At 50.8% G+C, this 21,870-nt stretch overlaps 9 protein-coding genes across 9 annotated transcripts; 7 read left to right on the top strand and 2 right to left on the bottom strand.

Moving 5' to 3' along the window:
- Positions 1 to 2,008: 2,008 nt before the first annotated feature.
- Positions 2,009 to 2,746, bottom strand: BZA70DRAFT_280037 (Prefoldin). The gene is made up of 2 exons (XM_064912879.1): positions 2,333 to 2,746; positions 2,009 to 2,270 (listed from the first exon to the last, which is right to left on the bottom strand). The coding sequence occupies exons 1-2, from the start codon at positions 2,649 to 2,651 to the stop codon at positions 2,029 to 2,031; spliced, it is 561 nt and encodes a 186-aa protein (XP_064767834.1). The 5' UTR covers positions 2,652 to 2,746; the 3' UTR covers positions 2,009 to 2,028.
- Positions 2,747 to 2,898: 152 nt separating this feature from the next.
- BZA70DRAFT_311294 (nucleolar GTP-binding protein 2) lies at positions 2,899 to 4,870 on the top strand. Its single transcript, XM_064914949.1, has 2 exons — positions 2,899 to 2,993; positions 3,053 to 4,870. The coding sequence occupies exons 1-2, from the start codon at positions 2,981 to 2,983 to the stop codon at positions 4,654 to 4,656; spliced, it is 1,617 nt and encodes a 538-aa protein (XP_064767833.1). The 5' UTR covers positions 2,899 to 2,980; the 3' UTR covers positions 4,657 to 4,870.
- A 103-nt stretch (positions 4,871 to 4,973) lies between these two features.
- On the top strand, positions 4,974 to 6,474 carry BZA70DRAFT_280035 (uncharacterized protein). The gene has a single exon (XM_064912878.1). It carries the CDS (start codon positions 4,992 to 4,994, stop codon positions 6,264 to 6,266), a length of 1,275 nt encoding a protein of 424 aa, XP_064767832.1. The 5' UTR covers positions 4,974 to 4,991; the 3' UTR covers positions 6,267 to 6,474.
- Positions 6,475 to 7,280: 806 nt separating this feature from the next.
- On the top strand, positions 7,281 to 9,102 carry BZA70DRAFT_306977 (uncharacterized protein; the record flags this gene model as incomplete). The annotated part of the gene is made up of 4 exons (XM_064914818.1): positions 7,281 to 7,337; positions 7,410 to 7,681; positions 7,745 to 7,938; positions 8,010 to 9,102. The coding sequence occupies 4 exons, from the start codon at positions 7,281 to 7,283 to the stop codon at positions 8,924 to 8,926; spliced, it is 1,440 nt and encodes a 479-aa protein (XP_064767831.1). The 3' UTR covers positions 8,927 to 9,102.
- Positions 9,103 to 12,838, top strand: BZA70DRAFT_280030 (mitochondrial and cytoplasmic valyl-tRNA synthetase). Its single transcript, XM_064912877.1, has 6 exons — positions 9,103 to 9,258; positions 9,357 to 9,405; positions 9,476 to 9,526; positions 9,585 to 9,643; positions 9,713 to 9,824; positions 9,893 to 12,838. The coding sequence occupies exons 2-6, from the start codon at positions 9,390 to 9,392 to the stop codon at positions 12,802 to 12,804; spliced, it is 3,150 nt and encodes a 1,049-aa protein (XP_064767830.1). The 5' UTR covers positions 9,103 to 9,258; positions 9,357 to 9,389; the 3' UTR covers positions 12,805 to 12,838.
- Positions 12,839 to 14,593: 1,755 nt separating this feature from the next.
- On the top strand, positions 14,594 to 16,182 carry BZA70DRAFT_280025 (uncharacterized protein). Its single transcript, XM_064912876.1, has 2 exons — positions 14,594 to 14,860; positions 14,926 to 16,182. The coding sequence occupies exons 1-2, from the start codon at positions 14,845 to 14,847 to the stop codon at positions 16,011 to 16,013; spliced, it is 1,104 nt and encodes a 367-aa protein (XP_064767829.1). The 5' UTR covers positions 14,594 to 14,844; the 3' UTR covers positions 16,014 to 16,182.
- A 258-nt stretch (positions 16,183 to 16,440) lies between these two features.
- Positions 16,441 to 19,080, top strand: BZA70DRAFT_290112 (WD40-repeat-containing domain protein; the record flags this gene model as incomplete). Its single annotated transcript, XM_064914185.1, has 3 exons — positions 16,441 to 16,638; positions 16,704 to 16,855; positions 16,926 to 19,080. The coding sequence occupies 3 exons, from the start codon at positions 16,441 to 16,443 to the stop codon at positions 19,078 to 19,080; spliced, it is 2,505 nt and encodes an 834-aa protein (XP_064767828.1).
- Positions 19,081 to 19,306: 226 nt separating this feature from the next.
- BZA70DRAFT_184794 (uncharacterized protein) lies at positions 19,307 to 20,548 on the bottom strand. The gene is made up of 4 exons (XM_064909974.1): positions 20,082 to 20,548; positions 19,872 to 19,998; positions 19,672 to 19,804; positions 19,307 to 19,605 (listed from the first exon to the last, which is right to left on the bottom strand). Exons 1-4 carry the CDS (start codon positions 20,197 to 20,199, stop codon positions 19,534 to 19,536), a joined length of 450 nt encoding a protein of 149 aa, XP_064767827.1. The 5' UTR covers positions 20,200 to 20,548; the 3' UTR covers positions 19,307 to 19,533.
- A 373-nt stretch (positions 20,549 to 20,921) lies between these two features.
- On the top strand, positions 20,922 to 21,699 carry BZA70DRAFT_225323 (nucleoporin complex subunit 54-domain-containing protein; the record flags this gene model as incomplete). The annotated part of the gene is made up of 2 exons (XM_064910211.1): positions 20,922 to 21,581; positions 21,643 to 21,699. Coding segments are annotated over 2 exons (717 nt in total), but the record flags the coding sequence as incomplete, so codon positions are not given.
- Positions 21,700 to 21,870: the final 171 nt, after the last annotated feature.

The raw sequence follows: 21,870 nt of genomic DNA, 5'->3' as shown, positions 1-21,870 counted from the left end.
CGTCGTTAGTCGCAGTCGGTAAAGGCTCGTCGGAGGGTACTGACTTCTTTGACTCTTGTCGCTTCTTTTTGAACAAAGACTGTTTCTTTTTTGGGCCATTCGAGGTCGGCGGCTTAAACTCGCGCTCAATAACAGACTCTGCTAGTAGGGGCCTCTTTGGTTCCTCCTCGGGTTCATCTTCATCTTCTTCAGGCTCTCTGAGGTCGGCAGCGTTGACACCAGGCACAACGTTCTCTTCTATCAACTTTGCGACGTCAATAGGCTCAGCTATCTGCTGAGGAGCCAGAGTCCGCTTCGAAATCGGCCTCCCGATCTTGACAGGCTTTGGCGCCGACGACGCATTATTTGACGGGGGATTTCGGGACTTCGCAGCGGGCAGTGGGGCCGAAGGTCGGGCAGAATTAGGAGGCTTGACTGTGGTAGGTGCCGGCGAGACTCTCTCCATTACACCACTTACTATCTCTTTCGGCTTTGATTGTCCGGAGGTTGTCGTTGAATTCTTGACTGTGGGTTTGACTGGTCTTGCTGGTTCAGGTGCTGTTCTTTCCATGACATCTCCAAATACACTTGGCACAGAAGATGTACTGGAGCTGGAAGTACCCTTCGCCTTTGACTTGCCGTTCGTCGCCGGCAGTACTGGTGGTGGATCTCGTTCCATGACGTCGCCGAATACATCAGCCTGCTTCGACGAAAAAGATGACGAGGATGACTCGTCAACGTCCGCCAAATCTTCGTTAAGCAAGTCAAAGTAATTTCCAGATCCAGCTTGCTGTCCTGCAAGAGACTTTTGCCTAGCCATCTTGAATCGCGACATCCTCACAGGTTTCGCGTCCGCTTCGCTATCATGCTCGGGTTTGAGATCGATCAACGACGTTCTTGAGTTACCTTCCACCGAGAGAGACTCTCTGTTTTCTACCCTTGAGCTTGGTGCACCGGAGTGGAAGTTTTGCACGGCGACTGAGTCGGCAAATCGCACCTGCTTGACAGGTTCCACCTCGGATGTTGTATCTGAAGAGACCGGGTTTCGCTCTATGATATCGGCTACCGGTGCCTCGGAACTGCTCTCAATCGGACTCGACGGTTTAGTAGGCGGTTGCGATTGCGGAACTGGCTGAGGTTCGCTTTCCACAACGTCCGACTGCACTTTTGAACCAACCGGCCGTGAGATCTGAACAGGCGTGTTTGTTCCCCTAGGCAGCCAAGGGAAAAATGTACCTCTGGTGCGTCCGAATTCGTCTTCAGACTCATCTTCGTCATCGTCGTAATCCGAATCCTCAAAATCACTATTTTCATCCTCAAAATCGTCCTCCTCAGCTAGCTTCCAAGAAAGTGAGCCGTCAGAAATTTCAACGTCTAGAATTTCGGAATCATCAAAGTCGTCTTCTAGTCCCTCGTCCAGATCTTGGGCGATTCGTTCAAGCTCAAACATATCATTTGTTATTCGTGAACCTCCTTGAGTGGAAGGTGCTGTACTGGCGGAGTTTACTGATTGTGGCGTCGATGAAGACGAGGCTGCTGATGATCCGTAGTTTTTGGATCTGAAGGCAGATATAGATGATCGTTTTGATTTCGAGGGTTCGACTTCTTTGATTTTTGAAGCCTTAGGTGCTGTCGCTTGTTCAGAAAAATCGCGAGGCATTGATTTCGTCGCTTCCCCAACCGGTTTTGAGGATTTCACATCTTTTTGTGGTTCCGCGTTGTTTGGAAGAGTCTGTTTGCCTTTAGAAGAAGACGATTGACTTCCGTTGTTAATCTTGACCGGCTTGACTACTTCCGGAGTCGAGGTGGAATCAGTCCTAGATTGTACAACAGGTTGTGAGACGGTTGATGTATTTGTCGTCGGGGTTTTCTGTGCTGATGCCGTTAATCCTCCATTCGGCCTCTTCTTTGAGGCTTCATCGCTAGTAATATTTGAGTCTCCGGCTGTGACTTGTCTGTTCTTGGAATTCAAGTTTTGGAGAATTTCCTCAAATTTTCCGTCCGCAAAGTCCTCGAGTCCGGTTGTTGACTGTGGTGTGACATTCGATTCTATAATAGTTGCACGTTAGCCATGATTGCTCTGAGATCATCAGAACACGGCAACATTAGACAACGAGACATACCGATCACGTTTCCGTCTTCGTCTAGTTCTTCGCGAATCTCCATAAACGGAAGACCAGACTCCTCATCCAGCACCAGTTGGTCGGGCTGGCTGATCACTTCTATCTGAGATAGCTTTCGTTCGAGATCCTCAATCTGGGTCTCGATCTGCTTTTTTCCATTCTGAAGAACTATTATAACATAACCATTAGCTGAAATCACAAAACGCCATCCCGAGAAATCTAAACCATACATTCCAGTTTGCGCCCGGCCATTTCCGCGGCACTGAACGCCGACTGCTGAACGACGTAGCCGTCGCCTATCGACGTGTAGATCTCGTTTGTATGATTCACCTGAGCCCTCACGATAGCTCTAGGACCAACCCGCACAACTGCAGTCCGCGTCAAAGATCTCGGATAGGTCTGCAGCGTGTCTTGGAGAGCCTTGTACTGGATCTCGTCATTTTCGACTTGAGATAAGTGCCTTCGAAGAGCTTCTATTGAAGAGCGCAGCTGGTCCGCATACGGCGAAAAGAAGTCCGGGACATCCGATATCCCGTTTGCCGCCGCCATATCGCCAGCAGAAAAATATCAAAACCGGCCAGTGAAATCGTCCTTCGAAACGCCAGAGGCAGAGATCAGATTCGAGCTCGAGTCCAAATATTTTTCCAGCTCTCGTGCTCGGTGCTCTCGAGCTCGAATATTCAAACGTTATTTCTTTTGGATTACGTAAACCTCCCAACCAGGGCCCTAACCCACAATAACAAGATTTTTTTTTCCTCCCAGAAGAAATTTTCGTGAAGCGCATTCCACATTTATTTGGTAGAATCAGATATATCTCAGTCGAAGGCCTTATTCCCGGTGAAGTTGTTTGCTAAGAATAATAACCTAAATTATTTGCAATGAGGATTCGAAGTACGTTATACTCCTGTAATTTGTGTATATTTGACGAGTTACTGACCCTACATCTACAGGACCTACCAGCAAGCGCACATCTACCAAGATGCGTGAAGGAATCAAGAAGAAAGCTGCTGCCACGCGGCGGAAAAACAAGAAGGAGGCTAAGAAGGATGTGACGTGGAAGAGCCGAGTGAAGAACAATGGTAAACTCGATATCGACCAGATCCCGAATACTTTCCCTTACAAGAACAAGATCATCGAGGAGCTCATGCAGGAGAAGGAGGCTGCTAAGCTTGAGCGGGAGCGGAGACGGAAAGAAAATAAGGAGAAAGCGAAGCTTGCTAGGGAGAACGGCGATGAAGAGATGATTGTCGACGCCGAAGAGGAGGAGATGTTGCTAGACGAAGACGAGGAGCTTGAGGAGGGAGGAGAGATGAACGCGCTTATGGCATACGCCCGAAAAATCGCAAAGAATTACGATGACGAAGACGACGAAGATGATGACGAGATGGACGAGGATGATTCTGGGGAGGAGGATGCGGATGATGCGGGAGAGGAATGGTCCGGCTTTGGATCGGCCAACAGCTCGTCTGAGAGCTCGCGCAAGTCTTTCGACAAGGTGTTCAAGTCAGTGGTTGATGCCGCGGACGTCATTCTATACGTTCTGGATGCTCGTGATCCTGAAGGTACACGGTCAATCGAGGTCGAGAAGTCCATCTATGGTTCAATGGACAAGCGCCTCATCTTTGTGCTCAACAAGATCGATCTTGTTCCTCCCCATGTTCAAAAGGCGTGGGAGACTTATCTCAAAAACTTTTTCCCTGTCGTGTGTGTTCGGGCCTCTTCTGCGGCTCCCAATGCCCAGTTTTTGAACAAGAAGGATATCACTACGCAAGGATCAGCCACAACTCTTCTCAAGGCGCTCAAGTCATACGCCAACAAGACCAATCTCAAGCGATCTATCTCTGTTGGTATCATTGGCTATCCTAACGTAGGAAAGTCATCGATCATCAATGCTCTCACCAACAAGCTCGGTGGCCGCAAGACTGTTTGCCCTGTTGGTGCTGAAGCCGGTGTCACTACCTCCATGCGCGAAGTGAAGCTTGACAGCAAATTGAAGCTGCTGGATTCCCCTGGTATCGTGTTTCCTTCTACGACTGTCTCGTTTGAGGGAATGGACGAAGATGTTGCGAAGGAAGCCCGACTTCTCCTGCTTGGAGCGCTGCCGCCAAAACAGATCACCGACGCTATCCCCGCTGTCACGATCCTGATCAGGAGACTTGAGTCTGTCCCCGAACTGTGGGAGAGCTTAATGAAGTATTACGATCTGCCATCACTCATGCCGAAGGTCGGCGAGAACGGACAGTTTGACAAATCGACCGATTTTCTAGTTAACGTTGCCCGCAAGCGTGGAAGAATCGGAAAAGGTGGTGTTCCCAACCTACAGGCGGCCGCTATGACGGTCATCAACGACTGGCGTGATGGCAGAATTCAGCGATGGGTCATGCCTCCTACTGAGGTTCCTAAAGATAGCATGGACACCGGTGTCAAGGTGTTGAAGAACAAGGAAGGAAAGAATGTGGAACAGAAGGAAATCGTTCAGGAATGGGCCAAGGAGTTCAGTTTGGATGGTTTGTGGACTGCTGATGACGCCCGGGATGATGAGATGGAAGATTAAACGCGAAAGACTTGTAATGCATTAGATTTATATAGATGATCGATGTTTCCACATTCTCTTGTTTGCCGTATTTTGTTTAATGCTTGCATTGCTGGTTACAATAAAAGTTTTTGGATACTTGAATATCAGATCTTGCAAATAACGCTCATGATTAATCTGCTTTCGGTCATTCTTCCCGACATGCCAAAATAGGAAAGTAGTATACACGCGCTGCAAACCTGAACAACCATCTCAGTGAGCTGAGTGAACCAGGTCCCTTCGCAGCATGTCCCCGTGACCAAAAGCACCGCGTGACCTTCCAGTCCGCCCAGCGCTGCTGTGGCCCTCAGCGCGCTATGAAAAGCGCCCGCCCGTCTGGCCCGCTCTTCCCACCTTCCTCTACCCCTCCCGTGAAAGTCACGTTTATCTACCCGATCGTCAAGGCGGTCTACGTTGCGCCTGCGCCTACACCCGCAACTCGCGCTATTAAGCCGACGATCGAAACTGCTCTTTACTCGCGTAAAGAGCGCATCTCTGCTGCTAGACACACCTCGGTGTCTACGAATGCGCAGACCAGAGATTTCTCTACGAAGCCTGAGGCCGCGCACCTCGGCCAGAGCCTCTGCGACCACCAGAAGCTCGAAAACTCCCCGCTCGTCCGATTCGAGAACAAACAGGCTCGCCAGTTCTCACTTCCCTTGTCGCAAGCCGTTTTCTTGCGTCCTGAAATCAGGAACTTCTCGACTCGCACTTTCTCAACGAGAAAGCTCTCTGCCGCTCTTGAGATCCATTTGAGCAACAAAGCCGGAGTTGCTGCTAATGAATCTTCTCAAGCCGCTGCATTGACGCTCAAGGCTAGTCCGAAGAAGGACTCTGAGTCCGACGAGAACGACAAGTCAGTCGATGAGGTTCTCGGACTGTTCAACGACGCGTTTCGATCATTTTCTGTTGCTTCTGTCAAAGATACCACTACTGTTTCTGCTGATTCGGATATCACGTCGAACTGTTCTGCTACGGAGTCTAGCACTACTGTGACTTGCGCGTCTACCGACGGCTCTCACACGAATACATCTGTCACGTTGCAGCAGGACTGTTCCGCATGGAAGCCTGCTCCGATTGACAGTTCTTTTGGTGCATACAACACCAAAACGGGCCTCCCTCCGACGATGGAGGAGTCTCCCTACTCGTCTACCGATGACGATACGTTTGAGTTCTCGATTACGCCTGCCGTGCCTCAGGCCGGGCGCGAGCTTACCTCGAGATTCTATGCCAACGACGAGACTTTTAATACCACACTTGCTGTTCCTGCTGATCAAGATGCTTATGAATACCTTTCTGGTCTCTGGAAGTACTCTGGTCCTCGCACCAGTCTCTTGCAAGACGACCACAATACCCCAGCAAGCGAGACGATCAACGAAGGCGAAGAAATATGGGAAGACATTGATTTGGGTGACGACGGCCCCTCTACTTCTGACAGCGTGCATGTGAGCACCACGCAGGAGTTTCTTGATGCTGTCGATAATTTTAAGCGCGAGGTATGGACACCTGCTGCGCGGGGATGGAGAAGTATGGTGAATTCGGCGGCGCGAAAATTTGACGTCGAGTGGATCAGAGGTGGAACTTCCACTTGAAACTTGTATTGTTTTGGTTTCCTTTTTCTTTTGCTCTATATGTTTGGGTCTCTTTACTTTTTTTCTTTTTTATATCGGAACTTGCCTGCTAGGGCATCTATTTTTATTGTTAAAACGTTTTGGAAACGTGTATAGGCTGGAGTACCAGCTTCTTGGGTTTGTCTTTGGAGTAGCAATGAGTAAATAACAGACTAATTTTAAACTGCCTGCATCAGTAGAAGCCCAAAGATAGTCAGCCTGCCGAAGAAGCAGAAGTAGTTGCTGATGAATCAGGAGTAGTTCCTAAAATGACGAATTCAGCTTCGACTGGGTTGGGATCCCGCCGATCAGAGCGAGCTAGTAAGCCAAAGAGCCTGACATTAATATATTCAAACGCAGATTATAAAGAGTTATCTCTATCAATTAAGATATTGAATCGGTTGCATATCAGATTAGATTTAAGAACAATGGTCGATGTTTTAGCAATGGAACCCTTGATTACGTGATTACGTCAGATCAAAACGTCTGTCGACCGAGAGACGGGCTCAAACTTCACACGCGGCCGTTGGGCACACAAAACAGCGTCAGCAAGCACAGCAGCGATTACAAATAAGATTGTGCGATTACAATGGAGGATCAACTAAGATCCGTTAATCGAAATAGCCGGCGGGGCCATGCCACCTTCAGAGAACGATTTGTCATATCCATGGTGGGGGATAGACCTCTGAACCCCACCATTGCATGATACATTTCTAATCAGGTCCCTAGATTACTGTCAGTTTCTGTGTGCTGAGTTTCTGTATAATACCATGTATTTCCGCTTTGTCTACTGGGAGGATTTCAGACTGTATCATCAGTTAGCTGTTCTACTTTCTACCAATCTTTATAATGCTAGCCATCGTCAGATCCAGCTGGGGAGCTGAAGTCATTCACCTGCTTTCTGGAGGGCGTCTACTCAAGTTCCCCGAGCAGTCTGCAGACTATGTTGTGCCAAATGACTGAGAGCACTCAGATCCAAACGGCCGCGATGAAGTTATGCCGCTCGCAGATCTGAACAACGCCGGGCGTCGAGGTCTAGCTGATTTGGAGAAAGTGTTGCCCGACTCAGACAAAGGACGAAAGACTGCGGGAGAGCAGTCGGAAAATCTTGACAACGTCGTGCAGTCGTCTTCTGAAACGAACTCAGTATGCGAGCCTGGCAAACCATGCAAGTTTCTAGTTGACTGGAATGGACCCAATGATCCAGAGAACCCACACAACTGGTCGACGTTCAAGAAATCGTTTGTCATGTTTGAGATTTGTCTGATCACTTTTACAATCTATATCGGCTGCTCGATCTATTCGCCGGGTGTGGATCAGATTATGCACGACTTTGATGTCGGCTTTGTTGTTGCTATGCTGCCGCTGTCGTTGTATGTGGTTGGATACGGGATCTCGTAAGTGCTCCTTTACAGTTCACTAATTGAAGAGGCAATTGCTAATAATGAGTTACTTTGCAGACCGATGATATTTGCTCCACTCTCAGAAGTCCCTATCGTGGGCCGTAACTGGGTGTACATGCCAACGCTACTTTTGTTTGTTATACTCCAAGTGCCCACTGCGCTGGTGAATAACATAGGCGGCCTTGTCATTCTTCGCTTTCTTGCTGGGCTCATCGCTGCTCCTCCACTTGCTAACGGTGCCGCGTCGGTAGGTGACGTCTTCACGGAAGACGCGGTTCCGTACATGATCCCGCTCTGGGCGGCTGTCATGGTTTTGGACCAGCGATGGGCCCTTTTCTTGGAGCGATCTTTACGCAAGTGCTGAACTGGAGATACGCTATCTGGCTACTGACATGGATGGCTGCGATCACGTTTCTGCTTTTGCTGTTTTTGTTTCCAGAGACGAATCATGACACGATTCTCTCGCGACGAGCTAGACGTCTTCGAATTGCGACGGGAGATGCCAGATATACGACCAGATCTGAAAAAGAGTACGAGTCCTATTCTACGAAAGAATTCATTAAAGACTCTCTAGTGCGACCGATTGCAATTGGATTCTTTGAGCCCATGATATTCTTGGTTAATTCCTACACGGCTCTGGTGTATGCCGTTTTCTACTCGTTTTTTGAATCATTTCCTTTGATTTTCAGTGGAGTTTATGGATTCAATCTGATTGAAATAGGCCTTTCTTATCTGCCGATTATGATTGGCATTGGCCTCGGGTACTTTGTCTACGCCGCTGCTGTGAGAATTTACTTGATTCCTCGTTTGAAAGCAGATAGCTCTCCCGAGACGGTGTTCAACATCGCGTTTTTTGCTGCGCTTGTGTTGCCGCCTTCGGTGCTGTTGATTGGATGGTCATCCACAAAGAATGTTCACTGGATCGTACCAATGATTGGCATTGCATTATTCAATGCTTCCGGATACCAAATCTTCCAGACGGTGTTCACCTACCTCGGAATGTCGTACCCGCGATTTCTGGCCTCGACATTTGCAGGCAATGATCTTTTGCGGTCCACCTTTGCCGCAGCGTTTCCGCTGTTTTCAAGGGCGATGTTTGTTAATCTTGGATCAGAGAAGTTTCCGGTCGGATGGGGTAATACTCTGCTAGCGGGCTTGCTTGCGGTGATGATCCTTATTCCGGTGTTGCTGCTGAAATTGGGGGAGAAGATGAGAGCAGTGTCGAAGTATGCTAATTAGGCTGAGAAAACATAGGCTTATATTCTTTTTAGCTATTATATAATATAGATTCGATCAAATAATAGTCATGCTAAGTAAATATACAGAATTACTCAAAATGGACATGACTTACCCGGACGGTGGATGACTCAAAGCTTATAGGAGTCATAGAAGAAAAAAAATTGTAGAAAGCGTGGAGAAAGGAAATACGTCTTCTACTTTCCATCTCAAATACGAAGATTTGTTTTCCACAGCGGATATTCACCACGTCGTTGATCAGTTACTTTTCAGCAGCGCGGTTTAGCCGTCGAATTGTTCGTTCCGGACTCAGTTATAATCAGAATTACCTTTCAGTATGTTATTTCCGGCCTCACCTTACCACGATCACCTCATATCGGATTGGATATATATATTTCAGAGAACCGTCGTTGTTGACTCGTCTGTCGCTTAGAACTCGAGATATCAGTTGTATTTGAGAAGCAATATGTCTTCGGAAGCAGGTATGATTATGTTATGCGTCGCCCTTACGACGTCGAATCACCCCCTCTGACTGATTGATTCCCAACACAGCTGCCGCCGCCCCACCGGCTGAAGAGCCGAAGCAGAAGACCGCTAAAGAGCGTGAGTTCATTTCTTAGTTTGGGTTATAATATACATGTGTGCTGACGGACTGGTATAGTCGAGAAGGAGCGCAAGAAGGCCGAGAAGATGGCAAAGTTCTTGGAGAAGGAGAAGAAGGTTTGTCACAATTCTATGTAATATCCTCTCAGAGTCGGGAATTTAACTAATTTTGTCTTTGCTGAACAGAAACAAGCTGGCAAGGCTGCCGGAAAAACAGAGAAGGCTGAAAAGCCTGCTGCTAAGAAGGAGGAGCCCGTTGCTGAGTACGTCGAGCTCACCCCTGTTGGAGAGAAAAAGAGTATGTTATACACAACACATTCATTTTTGATGATTGACTGGCAATAATACTGACTTTACGATTGATAGTCCTCCAGGATCTTGATCACCCAGCTCTCAAGTCGTACAACCCCCAGATTGTCGAGTCTAGATGGTACGAGTGGTGGGAAAAGGAGGGATTTTTCAAGCCTGAGTTCACTGAGGATGGCAAGGTCAAACCCGAGGGTGTGTTCACTATCCCGGCTCCTCCTCCCAATATCACTGGTGCACTCCACATCGGACACGCTTTGACTGTTGCTATCCAGGATGCGCTCGTCAGATGGGAGCGTATGCGCGGCAAGACGGTTTTGTATTTGCCGGGATTCGATCACGCCGGTATTAGTACGCAGTCTGTGGTCGAGAAGATGCTGTGGAAGAAGCACAAGATCACTCGTCACGACCTCGGCCGTGAGGAGTTTGTCAACCGCGTTTGGGACTGGAAGAATGAGTACTACGTGCGTATCAAGAACCAGTCCAAGCGTCTTGGTGCGTCGTACGACTGGACCCGCGAGGCGTTTACTATGGATGAGAACTTGTCTGCCGCTGTGCGCAAGACGTTTATCCAGCTTTTCGAGGAAGGTATTATCTACCGTGACAACCGACTTGTAAACTGGTGTGTGGCTATGAACACCACGCTGTCCAATCTCGAGGTCGAGAACAAGGAGGTCAAGGGAAGGACTCTGCTGGACGTTCCTGGCTACGACAAGCCTGTTGAGTTTGGTGTGATTACTTCGTTTGCTTACCGCGTTGAGAACTCCGATGAGAAGCTGATTGTTGCTACTACTCGTCCGGAGACGATCTTTGGTGATACCGCGATTGCGGTGCACCCCGACGATGAGCGCTACAAGCACTTGCACGGCAAGTATGTTGTGCATCCGTTTGTCGATCGCCGACTTCCTATCGTTACCGACGCCGAGGCCGTTGACATGACGTTTGGAACCGGAGCGGTGAAGATCACGCCTGCGCACGACGCCAACGATTATGCTACCGGAAAGCGTCATAATCTTGAGTTTGTAAACATCTTCACTGACGATGGATTGCTGAACGATAACTGTGGCGAGTGGAAGGGAATGAAGCGATTTGACGCGCGTACTGCGGTGATTGAGAAGTTGACCGAGGCCGGCCTGTTTGTTGAGAAGAAGGACAACGAGATGGCTATTCCTCTCTGTGTCAAGTCTGGAGATGTTATCGAGCCGGTTATGAAGCCGCAGTGGTGGGTTAGACAGCGCGCGATGGCGGATGCGGTTGTGGAGGCTTTGAAGAAGGGAGATATGGTTTTGGAGCCGCGAGGATTCGACGCCGAGTTTAGTTACTGGATGGAGAACATTCAGGATTGGTGTATCTCTCGTCAGCTGTGGTGGGGACACCGCGCGCCGGTTTACTTTGTCAAGATCGAGGGAGAGGAGCAAGACCGGATCGAGGACAAGTGGTGGGTTGCCGGAAACGACGAAGAAGAGGCGCGAGCAAAGGCTGCGGCCAAGTTCCCCGGAAAGGAGTTTACTCTTGAGTGGGACGAGGATGTGCTTGACACGTGGTTCTCTGCCGGACTTTGGCCGTTCTCTACTTTGGGATGGCCGAATACGGAGAGCAAGGATCTGAAGGACTTCTACCCGATGTCGATGCTCGAGACTGGCTGGGATATCATGTTTTTCTGGGTCGCGAGAATGGCGATGCTGGGAATCAAGTTGACTGGCTCGGTTCCGTTCCGGGAGATTTACCTGCACTCGCTCATTCGAGATGCGCAGGGCCGGAAGATGTCAAAGTCTCTCGGAAACGTTATCGATCCGTTGGATGTGACGACTGGTCTTTCGCTGAAGGATCTGCACGCCAAGTTGCGGGAAGGTAACCTTGACCAGCGAGAGATTGAGAAGGCCGAGGCGGGCCAGAAGCAGGGTTTCCCGAACGGGATCCCGCAGTGCGGCACGGACGCGATGAGATTCGCTTTGTGCGCGTACACTACTGGTAGCCGAGACATCAACCTCAATATCTTGCGAGTCGAGGGATACCGAAAGTTCTGCAACAAGATCTACCAGGCGACGAAGTTTGCGCTGATGCGACTTGGCGAGGGATATGTTCCTCCGGCGGAGATCAAGATTACGGGCCAGGAGTCGCTTGTTGAGAAGTGGATTCTGCACAAGTTCAGCGAGGCGGCGAAGGAGACGAGCAACTCGTTTGAAAAGCGGGATTTCTTGGGTGCGACGACGGCGGTGTACAACTTTTGGCTGTACGAGCTGTGCGATGTGTACATTGAGAACTCAAAGTCGCTTATTCTTGAGGGAACCGCGGAGGAGCAGCTGAGTGCCCGGAATACTCTGTACACGTGCTTGGATGGAGCGCTAAAGCTTATCCATCCGTTCATGCCGTTTTTGACGGAGGAGCTGTGGCAGCGAATTCCGCGTCGCGAGGGCGACAAGACGGTTACGATCACGAAGGCCAAGTACCCGACGTACATGGCCGAGCTGGACGATGCCAAGTCCGCGGCGGTGTATGACTTGATTTTCGAGGTTGTGAAGAGTGCGCGGTCGCTGCTTACGCAGTACGGTATCTTGAAGGGCGGCAAGATTTACGTGCAGGTGGCCAAGGCGGAGGACAAGGCGTCGATTGAGGCGCAGATCGGAAGTATCTCTTCGCTGATCAAGTCGTATGACTCGTTGACGGTTCTGATGACGGACGAGAGTTTCCCGGAGGGTACCGGGTTGTCTACGGTTTCGAAGGACGTGACGGTCGGAGTTTTGCTCAAGGGCCAGGTTGATGCGGACGCGGAGATCAAGAAGGCGGAGGGCAAGCTGAAGAAGGTTGTTGCGAGCAAGGTTTCGCTGGAGAAGACGATGTCGAACAAGGACTATGAGACCAAGGCGAAGCCGGACGCGAAGGAGGCGAACCGGACTAAGCTCGAGACGCTCGACGCGGAGATTGATAGTTTGAAGGCGATGATTGTTGATTTTGAGAAGTTGCGCGTGTAGATAACTATTTGAGAATGTTGTTTAGAACTAGTTTATTGCTATATAAGTTATAATGTACACGTTGTTTATTTGTTGTGGTTACTCCTATTGCGGTCTGTAGATTGAGCAGAGAAAGGAGGAGAACGCCTTTGCATAGCTCGTACGACACGGCGTGTGCTGGCGGAGGGGCAGCTGGACAAAGCGCAGGGATCTGCACAGGTATCTGTGAGCAGAAGATGAATCACAATGCGGTGCAGAGGCGCAGTGGAGCAGCGTGCTTTGAGGTCAGTCAGTCCATTGATGGATCGGAGAGGATTGATGATTGGCGATGGAGGAGTAAGTGAGCTATGATAAATCACCAGTGAGAGCCGGCTGGCTGGCAAGAAGACTGAATGCTTTGCGAGCCTGTTCTAGAGCAGCAGCGGCGGCGGTCGAGTGAGTACCGTTTGAGCGGACGATTGCGATTGCGTTTTCGAGGTTTTTGTTGCTAAAAGTGGGTGTGTGATGTGAGTTGCGGACGCGTAGTGGAGAAGAGGAGAGAAGAGGGGAGCGTACATTTCCGAGCAGGTGAGGAGTATTTTCTGCAGTTCGATGAGGACTTGCTGTTCTGGCTCTGAGAGGGCGGGTGAGGTCATTGTGATTGTAGATAGGCTGTAGATAGTCTGAATAGGAGGAGTAGTAGAAGAGTAGTAGTAAAAGAGTAGTAGAGTAGAGAGCAGAGAGACGCGTCGATGTCAGCACGAGGGTCTCAATCTTGTTTACTACGCGACAATTTAAAATGAGATGAGCAGCGAGTCTCCTTTCTTCCCCTTTCTCGCCTCATATGCGAGCCTTGGTATTCCTGGACCTGCGCTGAATTTAGAATCCGGTTCGACGAGAGAGGATAGTGGTTTATTAGAGTGGTGTCGTGTGGTGTGGTGTGGTTCCTGTCGGGGAATATAAATACTGTGTTCTGTTCGCTCTGGTCTTCTGCTGCTCTGCTTGCTCTTCTCTACCTGCTCTTGTCTTCTACTACTCTTCTACTCTTCACTTTTCTACTCCTCTTCTACTCAGACTATCTATCACAATGCCTGCCCCCAGCTACTCCGGCTCTCGCATCCGTCTCACCCAGGAAGACATCCGCAGATACGACGCCGAGCGGACGCACTCCTCCAACAGCCACTCTTCCTCCGCCTCCCGCTACGCCCCAGCTGCTCCCTCAAAGTCCTCCGGCAAGTCCTCTTCTTCGCAGGCGCCGCTTTCTAGAGGATCGCTCAACCGCTGAGCTGCTTCTCCTCCCTCGCTCTACTTACCACTCCTTGCTATGATGTGCGTGATACATGATCTATAACCATCCCTCGGCATAGCTGACCATTCTCCCTCTCCAGATCTTCTAGTGTCTATCACAACATGTGCTATATCATGTATATCTTATTATGTGTATTTATATCTTCTCGTATAGCTGCCATGTCCATACCTCTCAACCGCAACCAGAGTTGCCTCGCTCCTGCCTGCTAATGTCGGATTAATTCAAAAGATAATGCAATTACATCTATTCTCTATATATTCCCACACCATATCACTTCCTCTTTGAGCGTACTATCCCATTAGCTCGCATTAGGCTTCGTCTGCGAGCCGAGCTCTGGGGAGCCATCAAGCATCCAGGGCGAGCCGAATTCGGCAACCGCGGCACCTGCTTCTCCTTTTGTCGCTGCCCGGATCCCTGTCATACTACTTTCGCCCTCCTTCGGTCTCCTTTAAGCCAATCTACGTCCACTATCGACTTAATCCGCTCGCAATATCGAGAGCTTTCTTGCCCAAATTGGCAGCACTCTTTCGGCTACACCCACCCCAAACCCTCAACTTACCCTGCTCAAATTAGGTCATCCGTCCCAATATCGCTTCTGCGTATTGCGCTTTTATTGATTGCCTCTGATACCGCGTTCCTCCTCTGCTTTTTCTGGCAAATTGCTCTCGGTCTGCTCAGCGCACTCGTCGTAAGATCAGCGCCGTGGCGTGATATTCTTGACTCTGAACACTGCGCGCGTTCCAGATGACCGCGCGCGCAGCAACATCCTCGGAATGGACATAACAGACTGTGAGTTGCAAACCACCTACTTCACTTTTCCTCCTTCCCCCTACTAACCCAGAGTCGGCCTCCAGTCGCCTCCTCTATCTCTCCCGTGCATCTTGACGATCCGGCTCTCTCTGTTGCCGCGTCCCATCTCGGGCTAACCTCGACCCTTTCGCCCCTGCCAAGTTCAGACGAGGCTCATGACATTATCCACCACCACCCCCACCATCATCACCACAGAATACCCGTGCACCCGCACAACCTGCACTCGCATGTGATAGACCACCAGCTGCAGCAGCTACAGGAGCGGCAGGAGCAGGCGGAAATCGAAAGCTCTAGTCATGAATCGCTGCCGCAGCAACTTCGGCATCAGACCGACGCCACTCAGACGTCTCAGGACGATCAGCAGCAGCACGCACACGCACAGCAGACACAGCAGACCCAGCATGAACAAGCAGTCCAGAAGCAAACACAACAGTCACAGTCACAACCACAACCACAGCAACAGCAACAGCGGCAGCAGCAGCGGCAGCAGCAAGACGAATCAGACTCAGCCGAGCCAGCCGACGTTGATTTCTCCGCCCTCGCCGCCTCGCTTCTGGTAGCGCCCGACGAAAAACTCGATCTCACACAGACCTTTCCGTCTAAGGACGCTCTCCTCCTCCATCTGAACCGCTACGCCACCGTCGCCGGCTTTCGACTCTCGCGCACGTCTTCCAGGCCAGAGCATATCCGCATCCAATGCTGGAAACGCGCAAAGACGTCAAAGTACACGCGCAAGGACGACGACAACCGGAAACGCCGGGCGAGCTACGGCACTACGCGGTCGACGGACTGTCCGTTTTTCTTGAACTGCTGGCATCACAAGAAATCAGGCTGCTGGTACATCAAGTCGTCCAACATCCTGCACAACCACGAGTTCTCGCAAGACCTCATCTCGCAAAAGAGTCTCACCAACGAAGAGAAAAATCTGCTCAAAGACCTGAGTTACGCGGGCCCGGATCTGTCGAGGAATATACCAGTCAAGATCATAAACGCGAAAAGAAGAGAACGAGGGGTGCCGGATGTGGATCCGAAGCTGGTGTCGAACGCGCTGGCGAAGTTTAGGCAGGCGAGAGAGGATAGTGAGAAGCTGGCTGATATGGATGAACAGGACCAGGATCAAGAGACGGACTAGTGGTTTGTTTGAGTGGTGCTTACGTGTGAACGATTTATGATCTTGCTGAACTGTTTAAGGCTCTTGCTCGGTTTTTTTGGTGTTGTTTGGTTTACTGATAAATGATATTTGCAAGGACACTATTGCGACTGTAGAGTAACATGTCTCTATTACATGCGTTATTTCCCCATCGTATATTACAAAACTACCTAAAACAATGCTCATGTAAAATGTACATCTATCGCGCGCTGGGAACGCGTCGAGGGCTAAACTCTAACCGCAACCACGCAGACGCGTGAAGCCGCACCTGCGCAGTCTCCGTCTCCTCCCCATCTCCTGCTCTACCTTCACCACCTCCCCTCCACCGCACTACCTCCCGTTCTCGTGGGTTTCAATCAAGAACAGAGAACACAGAGGACAGAAACAACACAGCGCAGAGAATATACTAATGGCGCAGCCGCAACACGTCGTTCCAAAGTACGCGCACACGCCCGGGTTGACGCGTGTCGCGTACTCTGCTGATGGACGGTACCTGATTTCCGTGGGCGCGAACCGGCTTATTCGCAAGTTTCTGGTCGATTCGCCTGATGACGAGCCGATTAATACGGAGTATCATGAGAAGGACATTACCGGGATTGCGACTTCGGTACGTTGAAATGAGAGGATAAAGAGGAGAGGGGAAGGTGTGGACTGACGGAGTGAGACTTTTAGAAAACACATTTCGCGACATGTTCGGAGGACGGGACCGCGTCTTTGTTTGCTGTTGAGACGAGTGAAGTTGAAAACATGCTCATGCGCCAGAGCATGCCCTTCCGAGACGTCACCTTCAGCAATGACGGACAATGGATCGCGCTGGCGGGAGAGTATGTCTTTGACGTTGGTTAGAAAAATTACAGGTCTACGAAGAATGCCCGACTAACAGCTGAAAAATAGTGACACGACCGTCAAATTAGTAAACACAAAAGATATCACGCGAACATTGTCGCTTACCGGCCACCGACAAGGCGTGAAGCACGTCTCGTTCCATCCCAACGGCGCGCTGGTGACCACCGCAAGTTTCGACGGCACACTACGCGTGTTCAGCATCAGTTCCGAGGAACCCGAGCTGGTAAAGACCTTTGACGGTCTTGCCGCGAGCATCAAAGACGAGCTGGACGAGGCCTCGATCAAGGTCGCATGGCACCCCGACGGCCGCGTGTTTGCGACGCAAAACAAAACAAGGGACGTCATCACAATCAATAGGAGTACATGGGAACCCGAGCGGTCGTTTGCGAACGGCCACATGGGCGCCATCAACGACTACGCGTGGTCGCCTAACGGCGCGTACCTCGCGACCGCGGGCTCGGATGCCAAGATCCTGATCTGGGACACAAAGTCGCAAAACATCGTCAACAAATTCAACTACCGCAACATCATCTGCGTCGTCTGGCATCCGACCAAGAACGAGATCTCGTTCACGTCTAATATGGGACAGCTGTATACGATCCCGGGCGTGGTTCCGGAGAAGTTGGATATGCCGTTCGGCAAGTCTATTTATCCCGCTCCGCTGATCAATGATCCCGACGCCGGAGGCGCGGTGTCTTCTGTCAAGCCTGGTGCGCGAGGCCCGATCGCGATGGTCCCCGACGAGTTTGACGATGATATCTCCAACGTCGACGATCTCGAGGAAGTTCAGCGCGAGTGGATCGAAGACGACGACGGCGCGGGCTACATCCCGGACCTTGTGCCCGACACCGACTCGTTCTCAGACAGTCCTCGCAAGCGGCCGTACGGTCTGGCGAGTGACGATCTGGCGAGTAACAAGCGACGCTTCGTGACGGTGATGAAGGGCATGCAGCACGAAGCGTTTCAGCCGGGAAGCACGCCGTTCATCAACCAGCGCCGGTACCTGGCCATGACCTCGATCGGCTACATCTGGACCGTTGACCAGTACGAGTACAACACCGTGACTGTCAACTTCTTTGACCGCGAGAAACATCGCGAGTATCATTTCACAGACCACTTCCGCTACGACAAGGCCTGTCTGACCGACGACGCGGCGCTGTTCGCCGCCAATGACGAGGACCGCGCGGGATCGCGCCTGTTTTTCAGATCCCACGGCGGTCTCACGGATAGCTGGGACCTGTCGTTTCCGAACGAGACAATCGCCTCGATCGCGCTGTCAAAGACGTCGGTGGTCGTGTGCTCGTCCAAGGGCTACGTGCGCGTGTTCAACCTGCACGGGTCGCCGCTGCGGTTGTACAGGCAGTCGAGCAATCCTGTAGTCTGCTGCGCGTCGCACGACGACTTTCTCATGGTCGTGCGCAACCAGGGCGACGGGAGCGGCAAGCTGATGTACACGCTCGAGAACGTGAAGCACGACGAAACCCTGCAGAAGAACGACGTGGTCGATATCCCTTACGGAGCCACGCTGAGATCCCTGTTTTTCTCCGAAGAAGGAGATCCCTGTATCTTTGACTCGGAGGGCGTGCTTCTGATTCTCATGCACTGGCGCCAGCCTCTGCAGGCTAAATGGGTACCCTTGCTCGACACGCAGGCGATGGGCCGCGACAACCCAGACGAGTCGTTCTGGCCTCTGGGCGTGTTTGAGAACAAGTTCAACTGCATCATTCTCAAAGGCGGTGAGAAGAACCCCTCGATCCCGCTTCCGATCTCGTCCGAGATCGAGATCAAGCTGCCTGTCTACTCTGCTCTGTCGACAAAGTCGAGCGAACACGACAGCGCGCAGCAGAAAGACGCGACAGACAGCATGAAGCTCGAGGAGCGGTATCTGCAGGAGTCTGTGCTTCTGCAACTCTACAAGGACGGAGTCCTCGCGTCCTGCGGCGGCGACGAGTCGCTCATGGACGATGACCAGCGGGACGAGCTGTCGAGACGGGAGCTGGCGATCGATAAGCTTGTGCTGCAGTTACTGCAGGTGCTGTGTCGCCGGGGCGGGTATGATGGCAAGGCGTACGGGCTGGTGAAGATGATTCATAAGGATAACGCGTTGAGGGCGGCGAGCAAGATCGCGCTGAGATATGAGATGACGTCGTTGGCGGAGAAGATTAATAGAGAGATTGAGAAGAGGTTGGAGGAGGAGGAGTAGTGTGGTCTTTAGTGTGGATGAAGCAATGATATAATTTGACAATTGTAAACCGCGCAGTAGCTGTATACATCATTACATTGCGGCAACTTTCTTTAGATTATTAGTGGCCATCACGATGAAGTCGACTGACAACACTGCAAGAGCTCTATGAATGTTTACCCTTTATTGACTTTGAAACCCGAAACAAAAAGAAGAAATAAGAAGAACAAAACAGATTGCTATAAAGCAGTAAAAAGAACCACTTTCCAGACCGACACCAACATTTGTCACAGACTGTACAAAAATAAGAAATAGATGAGGGGGAAATGGAGCAAACTATCTTGATCCCGATGGTTTATAGAATTAGAGCTTTAGATGCTGTGTGAGCTAGAAATGGATGAAAACAACAGACAACAAAAAAAATAGGAAAAAGAGAGGTGATGCAGAGTGTGAATGAGTTGGTGGAGGGCGTGTTTAGTCCACTAGCTTCACATTGCGCAAGTGGACGGGGATGCCCTCGGCGTCTGGGATGACCTTTTCGAGGTTCTGGGGAATCAAGATTGATTAGCATTCGCCGAGTTGCAAGATCGGAAGGAAAGACGGGAAACATACCAAGAACTTCTTGACGCACTTGTTCAAGAACGCCTCCTGGAGTCTGCACTTGTCGAGCTCGTGGTTTCTGTTCTCTAGGCAGTCGACGTGGGCTTTGAGGGTCTCCTCGCAATTCTTGGTGATGTCTTCCAGCCTGTGTCGTTTATCGCTGGTTAGTCCTCGAACTCAAGATATAGCTTCTATATCACAGAACAACATACACAGAGATGGCGCATCGGGTCACTCGTCGGCCCTCGTAGAGACAGTCCTGCTCAGGCGTCTTGCTCTTACTCCGGCAGAGCATGAAGTTGTTGTTGTAAGGTTTGCACCGCGCGCCGATGAAGTAGCCTGCGCAAATCAGACAATCGTCAGTCAGCTACCGGATCACGTCTGGAAATCGATCATATCTTCTGTATTTTGGATATACGTACTGACGGACAGCAAGGGCGCAGAGGTAGCGCCGACCTCGGGCACGGAGGGGATGCCCTCCGGCATGGGCGTCGGATCGACGACGTAGTAGGGCAGCGTGTTAAGATGGTTAGACGGCATTGCTGAACTAAATCTCTTCTTTCCAGATGAATAAAGGCGTGAACCTGGCTGTTGCTGTCGACTTCCTCTTTGCTACTTCACGAAAAAACCGAGTCTGGTGTGGCCGGGGCGTAACACGAAAATCCCCGGCTCTGATTTGGTGGATTCCCGTGTGCGCTGATGAGGGGTTTGTGAAGTCACGTGGGTGGTCTGGATTGAGGGACCCAGAATACGGCGCCAGGGCAAAATTGCAGACTCTTTGTGCAGGCACGTAAACAAGAGAAATCCTCGTGGTTTTATTGCTGGCGATCTCGACAGGATTCAGAATCAGATATCAGATTGATAGAGTCGGGAAATATGGCGTTCTCGTTCGGTCAGACACAGCGGCTGCAGCAGTCGCAAGGGCCATCGTCGACGTTGTTTAATACGACGCTGAATCAATCGCAGCAACAGCAACAACAACAACAGCAGCAACAGCAGCAGCCCACAAACAATCTACTCGGGATGTCGCTTTCTCAGCCAGCGGGGTTTGCTAACATGAGCACAAACGGAAACCTGGGACTCGGTACGTCGGCGTATGGCATGAATAACAGTAATAGCTTTGCACAGCAGCCATCCACTCTTTCCATATATCCAACGCTGCGTATGTATTCTGATTCTTTTTATTAACTCTTAGAGATTTGAGATCTCTGCTTGAGCTTGGTTTGGTTTGGGGTTTCATGACTGACGGCGATGATTGCATAGCTATGGCGCCGTCGATACCAGATCAGCTGTCGAGGATAAAAAACTCCTGGGACCCAACATCCCCCGAATGTGCGTTCCAATACTATTTCTACAACAAGGTCCCACCCGAGCAAGCTGCTCTGTACGGCAAACCCCCGACCCACGACCAGCAGAGATGGGACAACGCGATCGCGAACCGACCGGACTCGAGCTCGGTGCCGGTGCTCGCGGTCGGCTTCACGGATCTTCAGAAGCGCGTGAGCGTGCAGGAGCAGCAGGTTATTGCGTACCGCACGCGCATGCACGAGATCAACCAGAAACTGACCGAGCTCATCACCCGGCATGATCTCTACACCACCGTCCGGGTGGCGGAGATCAAGGCGCGGCACGCGGCGCTGGCGCATCGCACGATGAGCTTAGCGGCGAAGATCCAGGTTTTGAAGAGTCGTGGGTACGCGCTACGGCCGGACGAGGAGATTCTGAAGCGGAAGTTGGAGGAGCTCACGCGGAATCTGGAGGATCCGGCGGTGTTTGGCAAGATTAATGAGGTGTGGGCGCGGATGACGGTCGTGCGCGAGCGGATCAAGATTTTGAACGAGCAGGCGCGACAGACGGGCGAGCAGTGGGAGAATACGGTTGATTGGGAGAAGGACGATGATCAATTGGAGAAGCTTGCAAAGGTGTGTATTGTACTAATTGTGCAGTTTTACAGTTACGAAACTAACGAAGAATATGATGCAGATTCTCAGAGGTCAGCAGACAGGGCTTATATACCTGGCGGATATCCTGCGAAGCGATTCAGAGGAGGTCGAGCAGATTCTGCGCAATCTGGAGCAGCGGATTCAAGAGAGGAAGAGGTAGAGTAGAAGCAATGCAAAGCAAAACGATACAGACAAACAAAAGTAATGAAGTAACTACAGAATTTTTGGCTCTTGGTAAGGAACAACTTTTCACGCCCGCCGCGAACGG

Source organism: Myxozyma melibiosi (assembly GCF_037950935.1).
Source record: "Myxozyma melibiosi strain Phaff 52-87 chromosome Unknown BZA70scaffold_7, whole genome shotgun sequence".
Lineage (NCBI taxonomy): Eukaryota > Fungi > Ascomycota > Lipomycetes > Lipomycetales > Lipomycetaceae > Myxozyma > Myxozyma melibiosi.
Note: the sequence above shows the minus strand (reverse complement) of the source record. Positions and strands in the feature narration are given on the sequence as shown.

Excerpts from the sequence above, each read along its gene's own strand:
- BZA70DRAFT_280037 (XM_064912879.1), bottom strand. The coding sequence starts at position 2,651 with ATGGCGGCGGCAAACGGGATATCGGATGTCCCGGACTTCTTTTCGCCG. Across the intron at positions 2,271-2,332 it reads GGCCGGGCGCAAACTGGAAT|TTCTTCAGAATGGAAAAAAG; the intron begins GTATGGTTTAGA and ends ATGTTATAATAG.
- BZA70DRAFT_280035 (XM_064912878.1), top strand. The coding sequence starts at position 4,992 with ATGAAAAGCGCCCGCCCGTCTGGCCCGCTCTTCCCACCTTCCTCTACC.
- BZA70DRAFT_280030 (XM_064912877.1), top strand. Across the intron at positions 9,527-9,584 it reads GCAGAAGACCGCTAAAGAGC|TCGAGAAGGAGCGCAAGAAG; the intron begins GTGAGTTCATTT and ends GGACTGGTATAG. Across the intron at positions 9,644-9,712 it reads TCTTGGAGAAGGAGAAGAAG|AAACAAGCTGGCAAGGCTGC; the intron begins GTTTGTCACAAT and ends TTTGCTGAACAG.
- BZA70DRAFT_184794 (XM_064909974.1), bottom strand. The coding sequence starts at position 20,199 with ATGCCGTCTAACCATCTTAACACGCTGCCCTACTACGTCGTCGATCCG. Across the intron at positions 19,999-20,081 it reads TGCGCCCTTGCTGTCCGTCA|GCTACTTCATCGGCGCGCGG; the intron begins GTACGTATATCC and ends TGATTTGCGCAG. Across the intron at positions 19,805-19,871 it reads ACCCGATGCGCCATCTCTGT|GCTGGAAGACATCACCAAGA; the intron begins GTATGTTGTTCT and ends TAAACGACACAG.